This window comes from Nipponia nippon, unplaced genomic scaffold (genome assembly GCF_047370975.1).
Source record: "Nipponia nippon isolate SJK-2023a ecotype South Korea unplaced genomic scaffold, ASM4737097v1 scaffold_12, whole genome shotgun sequence".
Classification (NCBI taxonomy): Eukaryota; Metazoa; Chordata; class Aves; order Pelecaniformes; family Threskiornithidae; genus Nipponia; species Nipponia nippon.
The window spans coordinates 5,111,649-5,133,069 of NW_028262313.1; the positions used below are offsets into that span (position 1 = coordinate 5,111,649).

Below are 21,421 nucleotides of genomic sequence, written 5' to 3' on the forward strand. Positions count from 1 at the left end.
CCTTGCGGATGAGGCACAGGCTGGCCGCTCTCTGGAGATCACGAAGGCGGCCAGTGGGACGCGGAACGAACCTCAGCAATGGCTGCACCAGTTCAGGCCCCTCCAAGCCAACGTCGTCTCCGCAATACAGCGGATGCCTGGGAGGCCCTGAGAGAGCGCAGTACGTTGTAACGCTGCCCTTGGGCACATCCAGAGCTATCGCTTATGTGTGTAGCAGCCCCGACCGCCTTCTCTTCTGTGAGGACTCTTGAGAGGACGGGAGGCAGCGAGGCCTCTGCTGGCGGCCCCTTGTGCGGCACCCCGTGGGGAACAGCCAGGAATTGGTCCCGGGGGCCTCCCCAGAGGCCCCGCTGACCCCGCAAGGGGAGGCCGTGCACCCTCTCCCCGCCTGCGGCCCAGACCTCGCCCCGCCATCAACGCCCGCCAGCGCTCGGCGGGAAACGGGCGCGCCCGGCCCCGCCTCTCGCCCAAGTATCGCGAGATCGCGGCGGGGCGGGCCGGCGGCAGGGGCGGGGCCGCGCGGTGTTTGGGGCGGTGGGGCCGCCCCCCCCCACCCCCCCGGTGGCTCAGGCACCCGCCGCGCACAAAATGGACACCGGCCCCGGCCCCACCGGTACCGGCCCCGCCCGCGCGGATGCCGAGCTGCCTTCCACCTCCGCCGCGGCCGCCTCTGCGCAGGAGCTCGGCGCTGAGGAGGTACCGCTCCGGGGGCGGGCGGGGGAGGACTCCGGGGACAAGGGTGCCTGGCCCCGCCGCCCCCTCCTACAGCGGGCCTGAGGCGGCCGCCCGGCCCTGAGGCGGCCCGGGCCGCTGGCAGCACGCCGGCCCCTCTGCCGCGCTCCGTGAGGGCCCGGCCTGCGCGGCGGCCCTGGAGGCCGGCCCCCGCCCGGACACCTTCCCCCCCGCCTCGGCCCCGCCGTGCAGGCCGGCCCCCGGGTCTGTCCTTCAGCATCGCCCTGGCCGCAGCCGCCATCCGTGCGGTCCGGGCGCCCCTGTGGCGCCTCCTTCCCAGCCGCGCAGCCCGGGCACGGCGGTGCTGCCCGTTCAGCCCCTGCTCCCGTGCTCTGCCCCGCATCGCCCCCCCCGCAGCCTCCGCGCTCCTGCGGGGCCCCCGCCTCTGGTGCCCCCCGCCCTGGTGTTTCCCCTCCCCTGTCCGCAGGGGAAGCTGTCCCGGGGCGGGTGGGGGCAGCGGGCGTGGGGCTCGGGGGGCGCCGGGGCGCTCCGCAGGGCGGAGGGCCCGGGCCCGGGGTGGCGGCTCGGGGAGCGCGCTGCCGAGGCGGGCTGTCCCGGCCCCCAGGGCCTCAGCCTTCCCTCGGCCCAGCTACGGTGCAACCATGATGTGGAATAAACCCCTCAAAAGAGCACGTACGGCTGCCTGCCTCCTCCCTTCAGTTTTTTGGAAAAAAGACTGCAGGCTAAGACACAAGGAATGTAAAAAGTGACGTATTCGGGTATCCTTGGAAACTGAACAAGATTTAACTTGAAGAATGAATCTTATAAAAACTTAGTAGGAATGATGACCGTATGTCATATTTTTATGATATTGGAGAAAATGGAAGAAATATTGATATTGGCACAACCAGAATTTTAATTCCAATTGATGAAAGTCCATTATTGCCTGAAAAGAACGCTTGATTATTTAATTACTTACATATACAAGCAGCTATGAGATACAGTACAGTGTAACTCTGAACATTACCTGATTGTTCAGGGGAGAAAGTTTCTGTATTGGATACAACTTACTCTGCAAAATTTTATGCATATCAACTGATAAAAAGTTGGCACTAAATGTTTAGAGAATGTCTGCCTGGAGAAATCATTTGAAAGCAGTGAATGGTTTCAAATATTATCAGCATTGTGCTACTGTGCCAGACTGGTCAATATGTTTCTTAAAGGAGAAAAAAAGAAAAAGAAAGATTTTTGTTCTTTGAGTTTTTATTCAGGCTGTGGAATTTCACTTCATGTCGGGCCACAGGTCTGTTACACAGCTATGCAGTTAATTGCATGAACTGCATAATAATGGCATATAATACAACCTGCTGTGTTCTGGTCCCCTCTCACTGTTTTACTTCACTTGTAGCAGTACCAAAACAGTGTCTTAATGGCTATTTGGAATGTATTTCCACTTTGTATATGTGAGTTCAACACAAAAGGGCTCTTTCTAATTATTCTTAATGCATCTGTTTAAAGTTCTCAATAGCACAGGTTATGAGAGTAAAGTCAACTAAAGCAGCAGTAGTTCTTATTGCCAGTCATTTATTTAGGTGTTCATGTGGCCTACCCAATTTAGGACTAACTATGGCACTTAATAGGTAGAAATATCTCTCTCAGCCTGAAGTTAGTTGCTCTGTTTAGGCTAGTTAGTAGAGTTTTCAAGGGGAAGTATTTTGGATCCTTGGAACACTCAGGGTCTGTTATTTTCGAAACTGCTGCATGGTTGTGTTTCTTGTAAGGTGTTTAAATGACACCGGTTTTCAGGGGACTCTCTTATGGAGGGTTTCATCTTTCATGGAAGACTTTTCTAGGGTAGAGGCAGATTGTTACCAGCTAGGTCCCTGAGTTAAAAATGAAAGTGGTTTTTTTTTTTTTTTTTTTTTTTTTTTTCTGCTGGTTAATCAGTTGTTTTCACTGAGGCTTCTGCTGGTCCTCCTGTTTTTTGTCAAGTCAGCTAAGTGATGAAGATGCATTGTGTAAAGTTTCTAGGGTAAAACTCTCACAGGCATGATGAATATTTTGTGGTTCTGTGTCATATTAGGTACATGATCCAGTTGGTAGTAAGAGAGAGGTATTCTTACTCATATAAAAATTTAATAATTGACAAGGTCTAGATTTTTATAACTCAGAACATTATGCGGAAGCAAGTTTGGATATGACGCTTGTCTCTACTACCCGCCTAGCTCCACCAGCACAGAATAGTATTTTCGTGAAACTACAGCATATTCTTTTCCCTTGTAAGTTGTGTGGAAGAGAAAGGGTATTGGGATGCATGTGTCTGAAGTTGTTTGTCTTTTGACAGTCTCCTGTTCATTATTTCTAATATTTTGGGGCTGTCAATGTTCGACAGAAACACTGCGGTGAGGAGTGGGGGGCAAGGAAACTGTTTTGTCTTGAAAGGTGGGGTGTAGGATGTGATTTTATAGCGCTGCGGCTGCAGTAACTTCACTTGTCCGTTCATTTACTTCTTTAACTCGCAGTGTGTTATTCACAAACACTTATTTCTGAATAAATTTGATTTGTATGCCTCTCTAAGTTTTCTTCTTCTGGGGAGATCTGAGTAACAACAGAACTGGCATTAGAGCCATCTGCCTTGGGGCTTTGAAAGATACTATTGCATTACGTTTACTTGGAAAACTTGCAATTAAAAGGGATTCCTATAATATTGAGTTGTTCTGCTTTGTCCAGGAGAAACTTCATACTTACCTGAGGTAGACAGACAACTTTTTTTCCATATGCACATATCCATGTAATTTATTTCTAGGCGAAGTGAGGGAGACATCTGAAATGGCCTGCTGTCAATTTTGTTTTCCTCTAAGCAGCATGTTGTCACTTTAATAACAAGGATTGGGCTTGATATTAGCACTGGCAGTCTCTCTTACTGGAGCGTATGTTATATAGTAACATAATGGAGGTGTGAATATACACATATATATGACCTGTTCTTTGGCATATTGGTGTAACAGTCCTCTCCTAACATTGCTTTCTGAGATGAGCTGATTACCTACATGATTGAAGGAGCTGTAAGTAACATTTCTAATGCTACGTATTTGCAACATGATCATTTGGCCTTGCAAAGCCAAACTCATGCATTTATAAAATCATTAAATTGTCAAACAACTTCATTATACACTTAGTACTGTTCACCTTTGCAGAGAATTATGCCTTTGGGCCAAAACTTGAGAGGGTCATCTCTGTGTTTAAAGTTAGAGTAAGTTGGCATATATATTTATCAGTAACAGTTCTGAAATTTAAGTGTAGTGTTGCGTGACAGATTTTTACATATTTAGTCCCGTTTTGGTCCAATTTTGCTGCTTGATCTTGAATAGTTTAGATTAATTATTAATTCATTTTAATATATTTATAGTAGGCTGATACTTAAAGCGCTTGTCAGATTAAGATTCTGCTCTGTTACATTTTATACAGACATGCACTTTGGCAGTTCCTTTCAGATTATTCAGTGCTTTTCAAAAACATTTTTATAATTTAATGCATCTCAAGAAATATTTAATATTTTTTTATTTGCAGGAGGTGTGTAAAAAGGCATACTTCAAAGACAGAAGTAGGAAAAAAAAAATCCACCAAACATTTCTCCCGCAATTCTCTTTTTAAAAAAGATATTTTGCCAATATCATGGTTTTTGCCAGCCTTTTTTTTTTCTTTTTTTTTTTTTTTAAATATGCCAATGTAGCAGTTGAAGTTGTGGAAACCTGCTTGAGCTTCCCAATTGAAGTCGCAAATGAATCTCGTAAACTACAGAAGTCAGCCATTTTTGTTACAGTTTCTTAAATTTCTTTCATTTATAGTAAATAAGGTAGTTCTTTGTTAACTGTCTAAGAACATACCATGCAGTGGTTGCTGCATGGACTGGTTTAGTTGTTTAATTAAACAATTAAATGTGTCTCTTCCTAGGTATATGGCTAAGTGTAGTTAAACCTGTATTTCCAAACGAACTCTGGCTATTCATCTAGAAGTGAAAACAAACAAACAAAATCCAACCAAGATGCAAGTGCCAGAAATTTACAGTTAGGAATTTTATATTTAGAAATCACATTTAATTTTTTAAAATATCTTTTCAAGATATTAAATTTAATTATGCATTTAAAGCAAGATCTATGTGAAAGATCAAACTTTGTCCTCTTTCAGTACTTTCTTTCAATGCTTTCAACTTGGATCCTATTTGTAGAGATAAAGATGAGGATGAGACAAATCTTCAACTTACATTTTATCTCGTCATATCTCCTTTTTAGTTTCATCATGGATATCAGGTTCTGCTTTGGGTGAAATAATATGATGAATGCAGTCACTTAATTTTGAAATAATTATTTTTAAAAAGTATTATGCTTATCTTGTAGTGTGTAGGTTTGTTCAGTTTGATATCTTTTTGCTTTAGTAAATAAGGAAGCTGATGTTTATAAAGTGTTTAAAATTTGAATTCCAGAAAAATGATCCCCCGTTTCAACTCAGACTTCCTCCAAAGGCAGCTAGACCTGAAAAAGAAGTTGACCCAGAATATGAAGAGAAGATGGTAAGTGTTTTCATGACAAAACATACTGCTGCTTTTTATGACGTTTGTTTGTTTGCTTGAACTAGATCAACAGAGTTACAAGGAGTTATTGCAGACTGGATGTGTCAGAAAAGAAAAACAAATCAAGATTCATTTAAATGTCTAGTCCAGCGTGGTGTTTCTCAGGGTGGCTAACAGTAGGTATTTAGTGAAGAACGTGAGAACAGAGGAAGCACATAGTGATAGTTCTGTTAAATACTGTCCCACTCTTCCAGGTGTTTTTGTCTGCATGATTTCTGGAGTTGAAGGCTGTGTTTATTATACTCAGTAGTGGTCAGTGGATTTTTGGGGTTCTTTTCCCCGTGGATTTGTCTGCTTGCTTTTTTTCCCCTCTTGTAGGTTTAGTTATCCTCACCCTCCTGTGGTAAGGAGTTTCTATTGAGTTGCATTTTATATTTAAACTCTCCCCTTTTGGTTTTGACTCTCTCTGCTAGTGTTATTTGATCACCCCTTGAGTCATGTCAGGGGCATCCTTAAGTTGCTTTTTAAATGAGAGAAATACTGAAACTGCCAGTTTCTCATCATATAAAAACATAAAGGTTTTACATGTTGATATGCCCCATAATATATGTGCCATAACAACGCAGAAGAGGATCTGTCCATGACGCAAATGAAGGGAGCTTGTAGTGCTAGAGAGGAGAGATAACAGGGTAACTTTTGTATTTGTATTTCCTGGCAGAAACCAGGAGGACTTCACAAGACTTGTTCTTGAATGATACATGTAGTAAGTTCTTGGTTGAAGCTGGTGTCTGTGTCTTGCCACATTTTTCTTAAAAGCTTTAACATTAAATGGATGCCTGATAATTACAGTGGAGTCTGAAAGGATTGCATACCATAGAAGCCAGGGAAGAGTATCACTGTTAGACACAGAAAAATTGATACCTGCTTGTATGAGTACTTAGTTTTTAGCCAAAGAGAAGACACACAAGTAAATCTGTTTGTTGAGAATGAGTTGAGTAAATTACTAAACCTGGCTTCACAGTAATACGTGGTGAATTTACATCTTTCCTAAATTAGAATGTTAGTTCAGTTGTTCTAAGAGGCAAAGGGAAGAGGTCTCAAATCTACCTTTCATCAGTTGTGCAGTTGTGAGCTAGACCTTTACTATTTAACAAGGCATGCTGCTTACACCCAGCCAATAATTTTGCAGGAAAAAAGTATATTGTGGCATTCAGTATGGAGCCTTACCAGTTACGGTTAGCTTGCCAAAACCATCATGTATTATTAGTTTAATATAAATCCTCTGAATGGATTTGTTCTTATCCTGTATGAACATAAACATCCATGTCTTTACTCCCCTTTTAGAATTTTTTTTCCTAAAAGTTTTACTCGATATTTACAGTTTATTCAGTTTTCAAGTTATTGACACAAATGGCCCAATAATGAATGCAGTGAAAAAATAATAGTAGTTTTTTTCCAGGAGATGTTTATTTGCTGGTAAGTGGTGCAGTATTAAGAGAAGTGCGTTGCCCTCACGTGGCAAGATCATGCATTGCATGTCAGGTTCATTTTTGTTGCCTTTTTCTTTGGTTTGTGTTACTGCTGTTAGAGCACTTTTCTGCAGGTAACTTATATGCAAGTAAAAGATTTCTGTTGTTTGTATATTTCTTAGAAAAGTTATGGTACAGAACTGCACTTTCACTTTTGTAGTTTATATCAGGATATATAAAGGAGCTCACATGAAAATTGCTTTAAGTGGTACAGTGTTACATGATGATTAGAAATGGCATAGAGAAACTGGTAGCAATTGCATTCTGTCAGCACTTGTATTTTATCATATTTTTCTTAAATTATGTGACGTTGTCTTTTAAATACGAAGAAGGACATATATTTTGCTGTGTTTATATAGTGAATGCATATGCCTCATTGATATGGCAAAACTGAAATGATTGAAATTGGACAGCGAAATTCACAAACTTCAGTGAAAGCAGTATTGAGCTGCTGCATCCATTACTTTAGTCATACTTCTAAAAGCAGAGGTACCATGTTGTTGTCTTGAATCAAATCCTGATAGCCTTGAAGCTGATGAAAGTTTTGCCACCGACTTGAGCAAAGTTAGGATTTCATCCCTTACTATATCTCAGAACCTTAGTTCTTTCTTTATCTTTTGTAGACAGTCCTTTAAAGCATCCCTTCACAGTTGCTGGTGTGCCATGCAGACTTAAGCAATTTATACAAGTAAACTGTTTTGGGGTTGTTTCACTAATCTTTGAGTTTTGAATGGGGATGAGTTGCTGGGATGAGGTTATCAAGTCCTGCCATGTCTTCCAGATTGCTGTGGTACTCATGAAGGATCATTTGAGCTACGACACGTTATGATTGGGTGCTATAAAGCAATTCATGCTTAGCTGTAAGCTGAAGCAGCTCAAGAGCTATTTTATGATGCTTGTGGCCCTCTGAGTTGGCTAACAGTAGGCAGATGGTCTTGTCAGTCTTTCCTAATCTAAGTTGTTATCAAGAGTGTCTGAATTCTGTTTCTTAATTGTGGTGGGTTGACCTTGGCTGGATGCCAAGTTCCCACCAAAGCCACTCTATCACTCCCTCTCCTCAACTTGACAGAGGAAAGAAAATATAATGAAAGGCTCATGGGTAGAGATAAGGACAGGGAGAAATCACTCAGCAATTACCATCATGGGCAAAACAGACTCGACTTGGGGAAATTAGCTTAATTTATTACCAATCAAATCACAGTAGGGTAATGAGAAATAAAACCAAATCTTAAAACACCTTCCCCCCACCCCTGCCTTCTTCCCAGGCTCAACTTCACTCCCGATTTCTCTACCTCCTCCCACCCCAAGTGGCCCAGGGGGACGGGGAATGGGGATTGTGGTCAGTTCATCACATGTTGTCTGCCGCTCCCTCCTCACAGTCTTCCCCTGATCCAGCATGGGGTCCCTCCAAGGCAGACAGTCTTCCACAAATTTCCCCGATGTGGGCCTTTCCCACAGGCTGCAGTTCTGCACGAGGTGCTCCAGCGTGGGTCCCTTCCATGGGTGCAGTCCTCCAGGAACAGACTGTTCCAACGTGGGACCCCTGCAGGGTCACAAGTCCTGCCAGCAAACCTGCTCCAGCCTGGGCTCCTCTCTCGCCACGGGTCCACCCACAGGTCCTGCCAGGAGCCTTCTCCAGTGGGCTTCCCGTGGGGTCACAGCCTCCTTTGGGTATACCCTGCTCCAGTGTGGGGTCCTCCATGGGCTGCAGGTGGATCTCTGCTCCACCATGGACCTCCATGGGCTGCAGAGGGACAGCCTGCCTCACCATGGTCTTCACCAGGGGCTGCAGGGGAATCTGTGCTCCGGCACCTGGAGCACCTTCCCCCCTCCTTCTTCACTGACCTTGGGGTCTGCAGGGCCGTTCCTCTCACACATTCTTACTCTTCTCTTCCTCTGCAATTGCGCAGGTCCGTCCCCCCCCCCCCCCCCCCGCCCCCCCGTAAATACGTTATCCCAGAGGCGCTACCACTGTTGCTGAGGGGCTTGGCCTTGGGCAGCAGCGGGTCTGTCTTGGAGCTGGCTGGCACTGGCTCCGTCGGACGTAGGGGAAGCTTCTAGCAGCTTCTCACAGAAGCCACCCCTGTAGCCCCCCAGCTACCAAAATGTTGTCATGCAAACCCAATATATTAAGAAAAATACATTTTTCATGAAGAAAAGTTATTGATTTTTCTTTTTTTAATTCTCTCCCCACTTTGGAAACTAGAAAGCAGATCGAGCAAAACGGTTTGAATTCCTCCTGAAGCAGACAGAACTTTTTGCACATTTTATTCAGCCTGCAGCACAAAAATCACCAACATCTCCATTGAAAGTCAAGCTGGGACGACCACGGATGAAGAAGGATGAAAAACAGAGTTTGATTTCAGCTGGGGAGTATGTTTTATTTCCAACCTCTTACACTTCCAAAAATTATATGTTTTAACATATCTAGTTAGGTAGTATCATACAGATTGTGCCATAAGTAAGTCCAGAACTTTTCCTATTAATGGTGTATCATAATTTCTTTAAAAGCTGGTTGGTGTATGCATGCCGATCCATCAATGTTGTATGGCCTTAGATCAGGAATGCACTTTTAAAGTAAATTCCCTTATTCTTGCCACTTACCATGCTTTGGTCCATATTATGGAGTGATTTTTGGAGCACATGAATTGAATTTCTTTTGCATAATGCTGAACTAGAAGATGCACTCCAGAAATGCACCTGATGTGCTCCGGCTGCTAGTGGACATGCGAGACCAGAGTGGAGCTAGGCCAGGTTAAAACAAGACAACATGTCGTGTGGATGTTGGATCCTCAGCACCAATTGCCTCGCTCCACCAGTCTGTCTATATTAGTCAGTAATGCAGGCATAGCCTGCATGTAGTATTTCTGAGGGGTCTTGTAATAGCAAGTAACTAGTTTTTTGAACGTTTACAAAATGACATTTTGTTTTATAAATTTTTAATTTTTTTAATAGAATATGTGAGTCTTCTGAATGGTATGGTTATCAAGTAATTGATTCTAAGGCCACCACTGGTGTGTCTTGTATTTCTGTGTTGCTCATTAAAAAGTACCTTAGAGAACTCATGATACTTGTTGCCAGAGTGTAGTTATGGCTCTGGAGGAGAGGGCTCATATCAGCCTTTCTAATTAAAGCTGGAATGAACCCTAAGGAATAACTTATTAACAAGGTATGATTTTGGTCAGGGTACCAGAACACACACGTTGGATCAATGATTGTTTCTGTTATGATTTGTCTCTCTTGATTTTATAGTCAGTGTTTTGAAATTTCATATAAACAGGAATCTTGGATTCTTTCTTTAGTTATCGTCACAGGCGCACAGAACAAGAAGAAGATGAAGAGCTGTTGTCAGAGAGTCGAAAAACATCTAATGTGTGTATTCGATTTGAGGAGTCTCCTTCATGTAAGTATTGTATTGACAGTTTTCTGATTGCTTTGATGTAGTTAAAATCTGAGCAGATCGCAATTAAAATTTTCTACTTAGAATTAGTATTTTTCTACTTAGAGGAATCTTACATTTACAGATGTGAAAGGAGGAACACTAAGAGATTATCAGGTTAGAGGTTTGAACTGGATGATCTCATTGTATGAAAATGGTGTTAATGGCATTCTGGCAGATGAAATGGTAAGCAGTAATCTTTTGGAATTTTTGTGCTAATTATTGAGCAAAATTCAACATTAAAGTGCCTGTAGTATTTAATGTATATGCAGTAGTATGCATCATTCTACAACAGTTTTTTCACAACTGGAATTGTAATGCAATGAAAGAAATTGTATTGCAAACATTTGCTGTGTAGTTTGCTTTAAACAACTTAAGTGGCAGAATTATATAGTAGGAAAATTGTTTGAAACAATTCCTGTATGGTACTTCATTTCAGCAGGTTTCTTTCCCCCCTCTCTTTGTCAATGCAGGGTCTTGGTAAGACTCTGCAAACAATAGCATTATTAGGCTATCTGAAGCATTACCGAAACATTCCCGGGCCACACATGGTCCTGGTTCCAAAATCAACTTTGCACAATTGGATGAATGAATTCAAACGCTGGGTTCCATCGTTACGTGCTGTTTGCCTTATTGGAGATAAAGATGCCAGAGTAAGTGCTCTACGTTTCAAAGATGTATGCATTATTTGTCAAAAACTAGCATTTGGGTATGTGGAATTCTCCCTAAGCTACTTCTGTAATTACAGTATTTTTTAGTAATCTTTGCCTATACTAGCATTGAAAATGCAAAATGTTATGCTTGTAACTATGAGGAAAAAATACAAATCAATAGGTGAAATAATAGACTGGGATCAAAGTACAGCTGTCTGACTTACCCCTTTTTCTGTTGTCTTCCTCTTTGATTTTTGCACCTATTTTTTTGATCTCTTCTGTGTTTGCATCGTGACAGCGTTTATTCATTTTCCTTTAGTGCCCTTGCTTTGTTATCTCTTTCTTCACCTTTTTTTAGGTGACTTCTCCCACTCTTGTGTCTTAGGTCCATGCCTTACCTTGTAACTGGGATTCTGTTGTAGAGCTTTTCATCTTTCATAGTGAAGGTCTTAAAATAGATATAGGATGGTTTTCTAACTTGAAGACCAATGAGCTGGATATTCCTGTGATTTCTGTGGCTCCTCATATGATTGCATGGCTGCCTGTTACTGCTTGAGGGTAGGAAGGCTCTACAGAGGGATCTGGCCAGGCTGGATCGATGGACTGAGGCCAATTGTATGAGGTTCAACAAGGCTCAATGCTGGGTGCTGCACTTGGGTCACAACAACCCCATACAATGCTGCAGGCTTGGGAAGGAGTGGCAGGAGAACTGCCTGGTGGAAAAGGACCTGGGGGTATTGATTGACAACTGACTGAATATGAGCCAGCAGTGTGCCCAGGTGGCCAAGAAGGCCAACAGCATCCTGGCTCGTACCAGGAATAGCGTGGCCAGCAGGACTAGGGCAGTGATCGTCCCCCCGTACTCGGCACTGGTGAGGCCACACGATGAATCCTGTGTTCAGTTTTGGGCCCCTCATTACAAGAAGGACATTGAGGTGCTGGAGTGTGTCCAGAGAAGGGCATCTTAGCTGGTGAAGGGTCTAGAGAACAAGTCTTATGAGGAGTGGCTGAGGGAACTGGGGTTTTCACAAGTAACAAGAGGAAATGGGCTCAAGTCGTGCCAAGGGAGGTTTAGATTGGATATGAGGAAAAACTTCTTCACCAAAAGGGTTGTCAGGCACTGGCACAGGCTGCCCAGGGAAGGGGTTGAGTCCCCATCCCTGGAGGTATTTAAAAGCCGGGTAGATGTGGTGCTTAGGGACATGGTTTAGTGGTGGACTTGGTAGTGTTGGGTTAACGGTTGGACTTGATGATCTTAAGGGTCTTTTCCAACCTTAAACGATTCTGTGATTCTGTGAGAGAAATTGCTGGTTCTGCCAGTGATTTGGAAACTTCTTCCAATGCTATAGTCTTGGATTTGACTGTACCACTCTTTGCAGATTGTTCTAATTTGAAGTCTGATAATATTTGTACCACAGTGTGTTTGTTGCTAATTCTGTAGAATGAAATTAAGATTGTGTTGAAGGGAAGCATGCGCCTTCACTTTGTACTTTCTTTGCTTCAGAGTCTTATGTTTGTATTGTCATAACTTTTCATTTCCTTGTTTTCTACTTAATCCCTCTGTTCTGTGGTGGAAAAGCAGCTCTGAGCTTACATTTGCATTTTTAAGTCAGCGTGTGGTATTGCACAGAACACTCCTTCGTTAGGTAGCTCTTCAAGGCTGTGGACTTGAACAGTTCTGTCAGTCCTACTAACTGGGGTGGTCAGCGTACCCTACTAAGCAAGTTCTTGGAGACCTGCATGTGTGGCTTTTCCATAGGGTGATATCCTTTCATATGAAAGGATTTATATGCCTAGATATGCACCCCCATACAAAATAGAGATGGGTCAGAGGAGGGAGATCTTTAGGAAAGAGAGAAGATGGGAGTGGGCTACATGAGTTGTTCTGAAACACTCTGTGGATTGTGTCTTTGGACTAGTTAGTTCAGAGAGTTTTTTCCCTACTGGTAGTATGTACTGTATCTAAATTACAGAAAAATTATGCTGAAGAGTAAATATTTAATTTTGAATAGGAGAAAATTTGTGTATTGCTTAACCCCAGCTGATAATCTGTCTGTGCCTAAAGCACAAAAGATTGAAGGCTTTTGTTAGAGTAACTTTGAGTTACTGAAAAGATGTTTGAGTCGTCTTTTGTGTGCTCACTTAGCGCATCAGTAATGTTGGTGGAGATAGGTTTCACTGAATTCCATATAAATTGTTCATATTTATAAATGTTTATTAATTTAATTGTTCTGCTTTAGGCTGCTTTTATCCGTGATGTTATGATGCCTGGTGAATGGGATGTTTGTGTTACATCATACGAAATGGTAATTAAAGAGAAATCAGTCTTCAAAAAATTTAACTGGAGGTACCTGGTAATTGATGAAGCCCACAGAATAAAGAATGAGAAGTCTAAGGTAAACTCAAAATTATTTGATACTTAGGAGATAATTTGACACAAAAGATTCCATCTGATTTTAGCAGATTTTAAGTGTTAGCTGTATTGTTTTTTTTAAAATACAAGCTGTAGGATATTGGGTGGTAAATAGGAATTTCATAGGTAGCTCACTGTCTTTAAATTTAATTGACATTGTTTCAGATTTCAGAAACTGGTGAAAATTAATTATGCTTAAATGTACATGATGATGATAACTATTTGTTATATTTCTAGCTGTCAGAGATTGTACGTGAGTTCAAGACAACAAATCGATTGCTGCTTACGGGAACTCCTTTACAGAATAACCTCCATGAGCTGTGGGCTTTACTCAATTTTCTTTTACCTGATGTCTTCAATTCTGCAGATGTAAGTTGAGGTTTGGAAGTACAGTCTTGTTCTTGTTGTTTTGATTCCCAGGCTGTTTTCTGTCGAAGAGAAGAATGACCAGCCTAGTAAGAGACGTATGATATCGAAGACCAGGATTCAGTAGAAGCTCTGTGGCTTACCTGACTGTAGACTACTTTTTTTGCTCTACCTAGTTAAAACAGTGTGTTCTGTTAGTGCAGATAAGGCCTCAGGCCAGTAATAGCAAATGTAATACTTTAAATAGTTCAAGAATTATGCAAAGTGGAACAAAGTTTGGGAAAGCAATGCAGAATGAGGAATATAAAGCATCCAAATAGGCGTAAGCCTTTTTTTCATTTAGAATTTGAGTCATCTTTCTCTTCTTTTACTGTTAATGTTTCCTTGTACTTGTATTGCTTGCTTCCATTGTTTTTGCTCTGTTGTCCATCTCATTTACCTAAGGATTCTGGTTTCTTTTTTTACCTTCTTGCCCTATCATTATGCCAGCACTAAGCGGAAGAACTTGGACACTGCAAGTGATGAGTGTGGAAGGCCGTTGTAAATTAAGCAGAGTAATAGTATTTTGTCTGTGGAGTTACTCAGTTGACCTGAATGTTATAACATGCTGGGGAGCTGGCACAGAATTGCAGACTGATTTTGGTTTCACTCATAGAAGTCACTTGTCTCAAGATTTATGCCACTCTCAGCTGGAGTGAGAGAGAGTCAATATGTGTCTATTAAAACTACGGATGATACACTGTTCGTACCAATTGTGCTGTTTCTCACTGCAGGATTTTGACTCATGGTTCGACACTAAAAATTGTCTCGGTGATCAGAAACTTGTAGAAAGACTTCATGCTGTAAGTAATTAAAACTGTAATCGTGTCATCGTTAGCATGCACAGTGTAAAAAGAAAAACAGATTATTTCCCCCTTCATCTCAAAGTTGAGAAGATGAACGTGAAGGTATTTAGTTACAGAAATGCCCAGCAGAATTTTCATGAATTAAATATTGGAACTTAGTATTAGAGATACTGCTTTTTGTAACATTACTGTTTGAAGCAGACAAAATCTGTAAGTTAAATGTGAAAATAAAAAAATTTTGAGATCTTTTTGAAACCATTTATTGTTGTGAATAGTATACTGATACACGTCATGCTAGTCTGAATAAAGGCATGCCTTTACCTTCGTTTTACTGTGCATGAGGTAAAAGACGTTTTTCATCATCCAGTAATAAAAAAAAATCAGAAGGAAGTACAACATACATCGCTCATCTTTGAAATGTTGGTGTATTTTGTATACACTGCTAGTGGAAATGAAACAGAGTTTATGTTAAAAGGTAATAAATAGATTTTATAAGCTTATGGGTTTGGCCCTTGCTTAGGATAACAACTGGTATGAATATGGCAATCTTTATGTAGCGTTACATATTTATGTGTGAACTTAGCCTATTAGTGGACAAAACTTCATTTTTCAGACTTTAGCAGAACTTTTCTGAAGGAGTCACCATGACAGCAATAGGTTTTGATTAGTTCTGAATAAATATCAGGTAATTGAATCTGTTAATTTTGTATTTGAGGCAATCAATTTTATAAATTTATCTGTGGAAAAACTCTTAATTTGTGTAGGTTTTGAAGCCATTTTTATTACGTCGCATAAAAGCTGAAGTAGAAAAGAGTTTGCCTCCAAAGAAGGAAGTAAAAATCTATCTCGGGCTCAGCAAAATGCAGAGGGAATGGTGAGTTACTTACATCAAAGTAAGATTCTTTTCTGATAAGAACACTACAGCTCACAGTGATTCCCCCCCCCGCCTTGTAGTTGCATATTAAGACAGTCAGGGGGAGAAGCCTATTTATAGCTGTCTTTGGGGCTTTATTTAAAGATGCATATGTTACAAAGAGCTCAGGAAGGGTAATGAAAAGGTTGGGAGGAAGAAAGCAGAAACTTCTTTTCCTTTCTTAATTTTATTTGAAAGAACATATGCCTACTAAGTTTCCTCCTTTGATGCAAGTATGTATGCGCCAGTAAAAGTATGAGCTGAAACTAAAATAAAACCTTGAGGAGCCACATACCCAGAAGAGATGTGAGCAAAGGAGCTAGATCAGTTTAGCAGCTTCAGTCAAATAAATGATATCTTTAATCCACTTCGTAGTCCTAAAATGGAAGTGTAAGATAACCCAGTAAATGACAGATCATTGTAACTCACGGGCAAATTGCCTTTCATGTTTAGGTATGGATTTAGAAATCCTTATTATCAGTCAGATGTTTTCGCCAAGTTTCCTAATAATATAGCTCATTATTATGTAAACAAAGCAAACTCCCACATCCAGAAATAAGTGGGATATTGCAGGGTTTCATTCATGTTTTAAACATCAAATAAAAACAGAGTTGTTCAAAATTGCCTGTAAAACTTCAGGTATACAAGGATCTTGATGAAAGATATTGATATCCTGAATTCAGCTGGGAAAATGGATAAGATGCGTCTGCTGAATATTCTGATGCAGCTGCGGAAATGCTGTAACCATCCTTACCTATTTGATGGTGCTGAGCCAGGCCCTCCTTACACCACTGACACACATCTCATCACTAACAGTGGTAAAATGTTAGTTCTGGATAAACTGCTAGCAAAACTCAGAGAGCAAGGTGAGTACTATTTATGAAGAGTAGCGATCTGAGTGCTCGTTGTAAGTTAAACTACCTTTCAAAAATTGCATAGATTCATTCTTGTCTTTCCTCCAGTGAACACATTCATTACTTTCAGTGAGGTTTTTGTTGAAAATAATTTTTCTGTAGATCTTAAAACATGGAGGGAAGGAAGTCTTACAGGAGTGATAAGGAAGGCTAATAATATGGAGAAGTAGAAGGAAAGGAAAAGCAGATCTTCTATTCTGTTGTCTTTAAGAAAATTTCTGATGAAAGGATTAGTTTGTGCGCATCAGTCATCAACTACTTATCTTACCATGGTTCTAAGCGTTCTGTTTCTTTAGCTGTGTATTTCTTCTATATAAATTATCAAATAACTTGTCTCAAGGAGAAGTTAAATCAATACCAGAAAAGTAACTTCAGAAGAAAGACTTATTTGAGTAAGTTAGGCATATTACAGAATATTTCACATGAATTCTTACTCATGCTGTATAGTATGTTTTCACATTAATCTTATCACAGAACCTAAACCCAATGACAAAACCATCTGTGGTGTTCTGTCAGGTTCCAGAGTTCTACTTTTTAGTCAGATGACTCGCTTACTGGATATTTTGGAAGACTATTGCATGTGGCGTGGATATGAGTACTGCCGACTTGATGGACAGACACCACATGAAGAAAGAGAGGTGAGAAAGTTGTATATAAACAAGAAATTTCTTTGTTTTACATATTAGATTATTATGAAGTTGTTATTTACATATACATATATACAAATAGCTACATCATTGTTTAAAGGAAAAATGCTACAGTTTAAAAAGGCTGCTAAGGGTGTATGTTTTTCCTAACCAAAGTCCACAGTAAAGTAGTTTTCCTTTGTTCTTCAACTAAATGAAAAATGTAATATTTTGTGGAACTCAGAATGGATTTTTCCATCTCTGCAAACATACAGTTTCTTACTTCTATTAAAAATTGGTTTTGATATGAAAATTCTGTACATTTCGAAGAAATTTCATTGAAAAGCCACCAACGTATTGGAAGCTTGTTTGAAAACTCTGATACTTTAATGACACTTTTTTTTTCTTTTAGGAAGCAATAGACACGTTTAATGCTCCCAACAGCAGTAAATTCATTTTCATGCTAAGTACCAGAGCTGGAGGTCTTGGAATTAATTTGGCAACTGCTGATGTGGTTATTCTCTACGATTCAGACTGGAACCCTCAAGTAGATCTGCAAGCCATGGTGAGTTAACTCCCTAATGCACATTCATTTGTTAAAGTTGTCATTGTTCTATTTTGTATAAGTGCTTCCAGAACTTGCATTTGTGTATTTTTCTTTACTTTTTGTATTTAATACCAAGGAACTAAGGAATTGAATAAGGAGGGCATGGACAGAATTGTGGAAGAAACTAGATTTTTCTCTGTAAATATGTCTTAATTATTTTCATGATTGAATAAGATTACTTCTGTCAAAATACTGTATCAATATTGTTTATCCATACAATTATTTTAATTCTGTCTTTCCAGAAGACAACAATAAATGAATAACAGAGGACTGTTTCCAAAATAATAGCGAAGAAGTAAAAACATGCAGCTTTATATTCCTCCCTTTTGGGAAGCTTACGCTTTTGCAACCCACCCTGTTTCTGCATAAGTGTAAAATCATTCAGTGGTGATGCCAGGGGAAAAAAAAACCCTTATCTTTGAGTTAAACATACTAAAATCTTCTGAGTGCTGAATATTTAAAAAAAATAAAAAATAAAAAATCAGGTCTATAATTTGTTGCATGTGGAATAAAAATCACATGATCCTTCTTGCATGCTTGGGCGGGTGGGGTATTTGTTCTGTGGTTTGTGAGTTTGTTTTTGGTTGGGTTTTTTTTTTTTTTTGTAATGCCCTTAAACACATCAAATATTGCCTGTGAATAACTCATCCTTTGGATATGCATGCTGACTACCATTAGTAGCCTGACTTCCTGGAAACGGATGAGTGTGATTTGTGAGCTTTAGTAGGATTTTCAGGAAGAAATGAATATTATGCAGGAGAGTAAAAGATTTAATGACTTATGTTTAAAGGACAGTCAGAAAATCCTGGTACCAACAGCTTGAAGGCCAGTTGTTTAACTTTTTTTATTTAAGAGGACAAAATAATATTTTTATTCATGTTTTCCAGAGAGAATAAACACAAGTTTTGTTACAAATAGGTATAGTATGTTAGTCATATAACCTTATTTGCTGTGCATTGTACCTGTACTATGTCAGCTGCATATTGATGCTTTAATGTCGCTAGCCTGGGACAGCTACAGTATTGAAGCTGTGGCTGCATGGACTTTGCCCATGGAATTAATATGCTCAAGCCAGGGATGCCAAAGTTTCAATACCTATGTCAAGTGAGAGAATTAGTTTGAAAGCAGTGCAGATGTGTGTACGTGTATACTGCTGTGTCTCCGCTTCCCAATTGCAGTCTAGACAGACATTTGGTTTTCATTTACAAGGAGGTAGATGCATTTATTACCATAGAATGACCCAAACTTAAAAGGTGTAATAGCCAGATATAAGTAAATATTGCCATACTGGTTTTATGTTTTTGTACTACTCTTGAATAAGCAAGGAACCAAGAAATATATGCTACTTTCAGTCTGCTGTTTCTGCTATTTAGCAAGCTAACTGTCTATTGCTTGTGAGTTTTTGTTGCTGAACACTCATTGATTTATGTTTGTTAGGATCGTGCGCATCGTATTGGTCAAAAGAAACCAGTACGGGTGTTTCGACTAATCACTGATAATACTGTTGAAGAGAGGATTGTAGAAAGAGCTGAAATAAAACTGAGACTGGACTCTATAGTTATACAACAAGGTATCAACTGCTATATATGTTTGTCTGCAACAGAATTGTTCAGTCCCTTAAAGTATGGGTTAAATAACTGTACAAATGTACAGTATGAGAGAAAGCAGGCCTTGTGTATAATAGCAGTATACTAAATCAACCTAAGAAACTATAATGTATAAGTTATTCACTTGTTCAGCTGAAATTTTTGAAAAATATTTGTTTTCCTAAATAATGTGGGCATAGACTTAAACTCTAAATGAGGAAAGCAAACTACAGCTGAATAGAGGTTACTTGTTTTTTGTGATATGTTAAGGAAAAAAAAGAAAAAAAGATATGTTCCATGACAGATAAAAATAATTATATAGATGTACTTCTTGCCACGTATGAATTTACTGAACATGAAAACTGCATTTTGTGTCTTTGTTTAGAAGCTCTTGGAAGAATAGTTTGTCAAAAACTAAGGTTGTCAAGCTAAGTTTTGAAGGTTGGTTGTATTTCCAAAAGGGTGGGCTACTGAAAGGATGATGGTCAAAATTTTGATGGTCTGTGAAGAGATGAGATAGGATAAGTGAAGTTTTGGGACAGAAATTAGAGTTTTGGGAAAAATATTCAGAGATTTGGGTTGAAATCAATGAAGTGAGTGTTAAAAATCTTAAGTACTTCTTAATGGTTATTGCAGAATACGTTGTCATTTTTCATCTTGAAATAGGATTTTGATCTTAAGTTCAGCTAACTTTGTAAGAATAAGATCTTAAACATAAAATTTGGATTATCTGAATGCAAAACATTCTTTGTTACGGCTTGATACAAAGTTGATACTTTTTTTTTTTTTAATTTTCCCTGAAGTTCCCGATTTCTGTTCACTTTCAGCTCAAGTGAAATGTAATTTTTTTCTGTATGGCTCTTTTGTTTTTCCTTTCTTGTTCTGCCAGTGAACTAAAATCCACTGTTTGCATGGTCCTACTAGAACTTTTGTATTATAACTTTCAACATGTTTCTTCTAATTTTAGGAAGGCTCATAGACCAACAGTCTAACAAACTGGCAAAAGATGAAATGCTGCAGATGATCCGGCATGGAGCCACGCATGTTTTTGCTTCCAAAGATAGTGAGCTGACAGAAGAAGATATAACCACTATTTTAGAAAGAGGTGAAAAGAAGGTTAGAGAACAGTTCCGTACAGAGCTCGAAATGTGTCAAACATTAAATATATATGCATAAAATATACATTAAATCTGATTATATAGATCTATTTTGATGTCCAACTGCTACTTTACTATTTGTAAATATTTTAAAGCGTATGAAGGTTTTGAGGGAGTATAATTAGTGAGTTATAATTATTTTCAAAGTCCAGACTGTGTGCGCCGTATCTTAAGCACTGTTTATTTTGTGGGCTTTCAGAAAGATGTAAATTTTATGCTAACAATTCTAATAGACACAAAATCTTTATGGAACTTTATTAGGGAACAGGTAGCTCTGTGGAAAAATGAACTACCATTTCAGTTCCAAAGAGTTGGGTATAAATTTCATTTAAATTTAAAAGTGAAATCATACAGTTGTAGGGCTATATCCCAGCATAATAAATTTAGTTTAATGGAAAGTCTTGGAGTCAGATTGTTCAAAATTGGAAAGTGCTATGGGCGTCTTTCCTTACAAGAAAAACATTGAGAATATTTCAATAATGATGAAAGCTGTTTTTTTCAGAAAAGATAAAACAGCTTGAGTGAGCCTAAAAGTTTCTTCGTATATTTTTAGACAGCTGAAATGAATGAACGATTGCAGAAAATGGGGGAGAGCTCCTTACGAAACTTCACTATGGACACAGAGATGAGCTTATACAACTTTGAAGGTGAAGATTATAGAGAAAAACAAAAGGTAATTTTTCTTGTAGTCTTTTAAGAGTTTAGTTTAGAGGTGCAAGCATAAAGGCTAGAAATGTTATGGCTGTAAAGGTTATTCTAGAGAAGTAAGAAGCTACTGAAAAATTCACTTAGCTCTGTAGAAGCATCAATATTCTGAATTTTTGTTAAATTAGCTTTCAGCCCCACTGTTTTTCTTCATGGTGAAATCTGATAATATTGCTCAAATTTTATCCTTTCTGCAGCAAAAATACTATGTTGCATCCTACTATACTGCTGCAGTCAGTGTTATTTTACTGCCACATAACTGAGAGGAAAAAACAAGCCTGATAATGGTTTTAAATGTGGAACTAGGACTTAAGTCTTTTTTGCAATGAAGGTTTTAGTCACAAGCATTAATGCGGACTGTTTGTACAACAGTTTACCTAATTATAGAAGGATCATCCAAACAGAGAGGTCTTATTCAGGGTCCCA

The 21,421-nt window shown here is 39.7% G+C and overlaps 1 protein-coding gene across 8 annotated transcripts in view; it reads left to right on the top strand.

Annotated features, from left to right (window-relative positions):
- The first annotated feature begins 546 nt into the window (after positions 1–546).
- SMARCA1 (SNF2 related chromatin remodeling ATPase 1) overlaps positions 547–21,421 on the top strand; it is a 38,099-nt gene continuing 17,224 nt past the window's right edge. For 7 of the 8 annotated variants that reach the window (XM_087748539.1, XM_087748540.1, XM_087748541.1 and 4 more), the window contains exons 1-16: positions 547–696; positions 5,156–5,242; positions 8,978–9,144; positions 10,074–10,174; positions 10,296–10,396; positions 10,684–10,863; positions 13,104–13,259; positions 13,514–13,645; positions 14,416–14,484; positions 15,252–15,361; positions 16,040–16,266; positions 16,831–16,952; positions 17,353–17,505; positions 18,985–19,117; positions 20,101–20,249; positions 20,844–20,963. In XM_087748539.1, coding sequence (XP_087604665.1) covers positions 589–696; positions 5,156–5,242; positions 8,978–9,144; positions 10,074–10,174; positions 10,296–10,396; positions 10,684–10,863; positions 13,104–13,259; positions 13,514–13,645; positions 14,416–14,484; positions 15,252–15,361; positions 16,040–16,266; positions 16,831–16,952; positions 17,353–17,505; positions 18,985–19,117; positions 20,101–20,249; positions 20,844–20,963 — 2,115 coding nt within the window. In that variant the 5' untranslated portion in view covers positions 547–588. Of the gene's footprint in view, positions 697–5,155; positions 5,243–8,977; positions 9,145–10,073; positions 10,175–10,295; positions 10,397–10,683; positions 10,864–13,103; positions 13,260–13,513; positions 13,646–14,415; positions 14,485–15,251; positions 15,362–16,039; positions 16,267–16,830; positions 16,953–17,352; positions 17,506–18,984; positions 19,118–20,100; positions 20,250–20,843; positions 20,964–21,421 lie in introns of those variants that run through there. The other variant, XM_087748547.1, reaches the window with a different exon arrangement.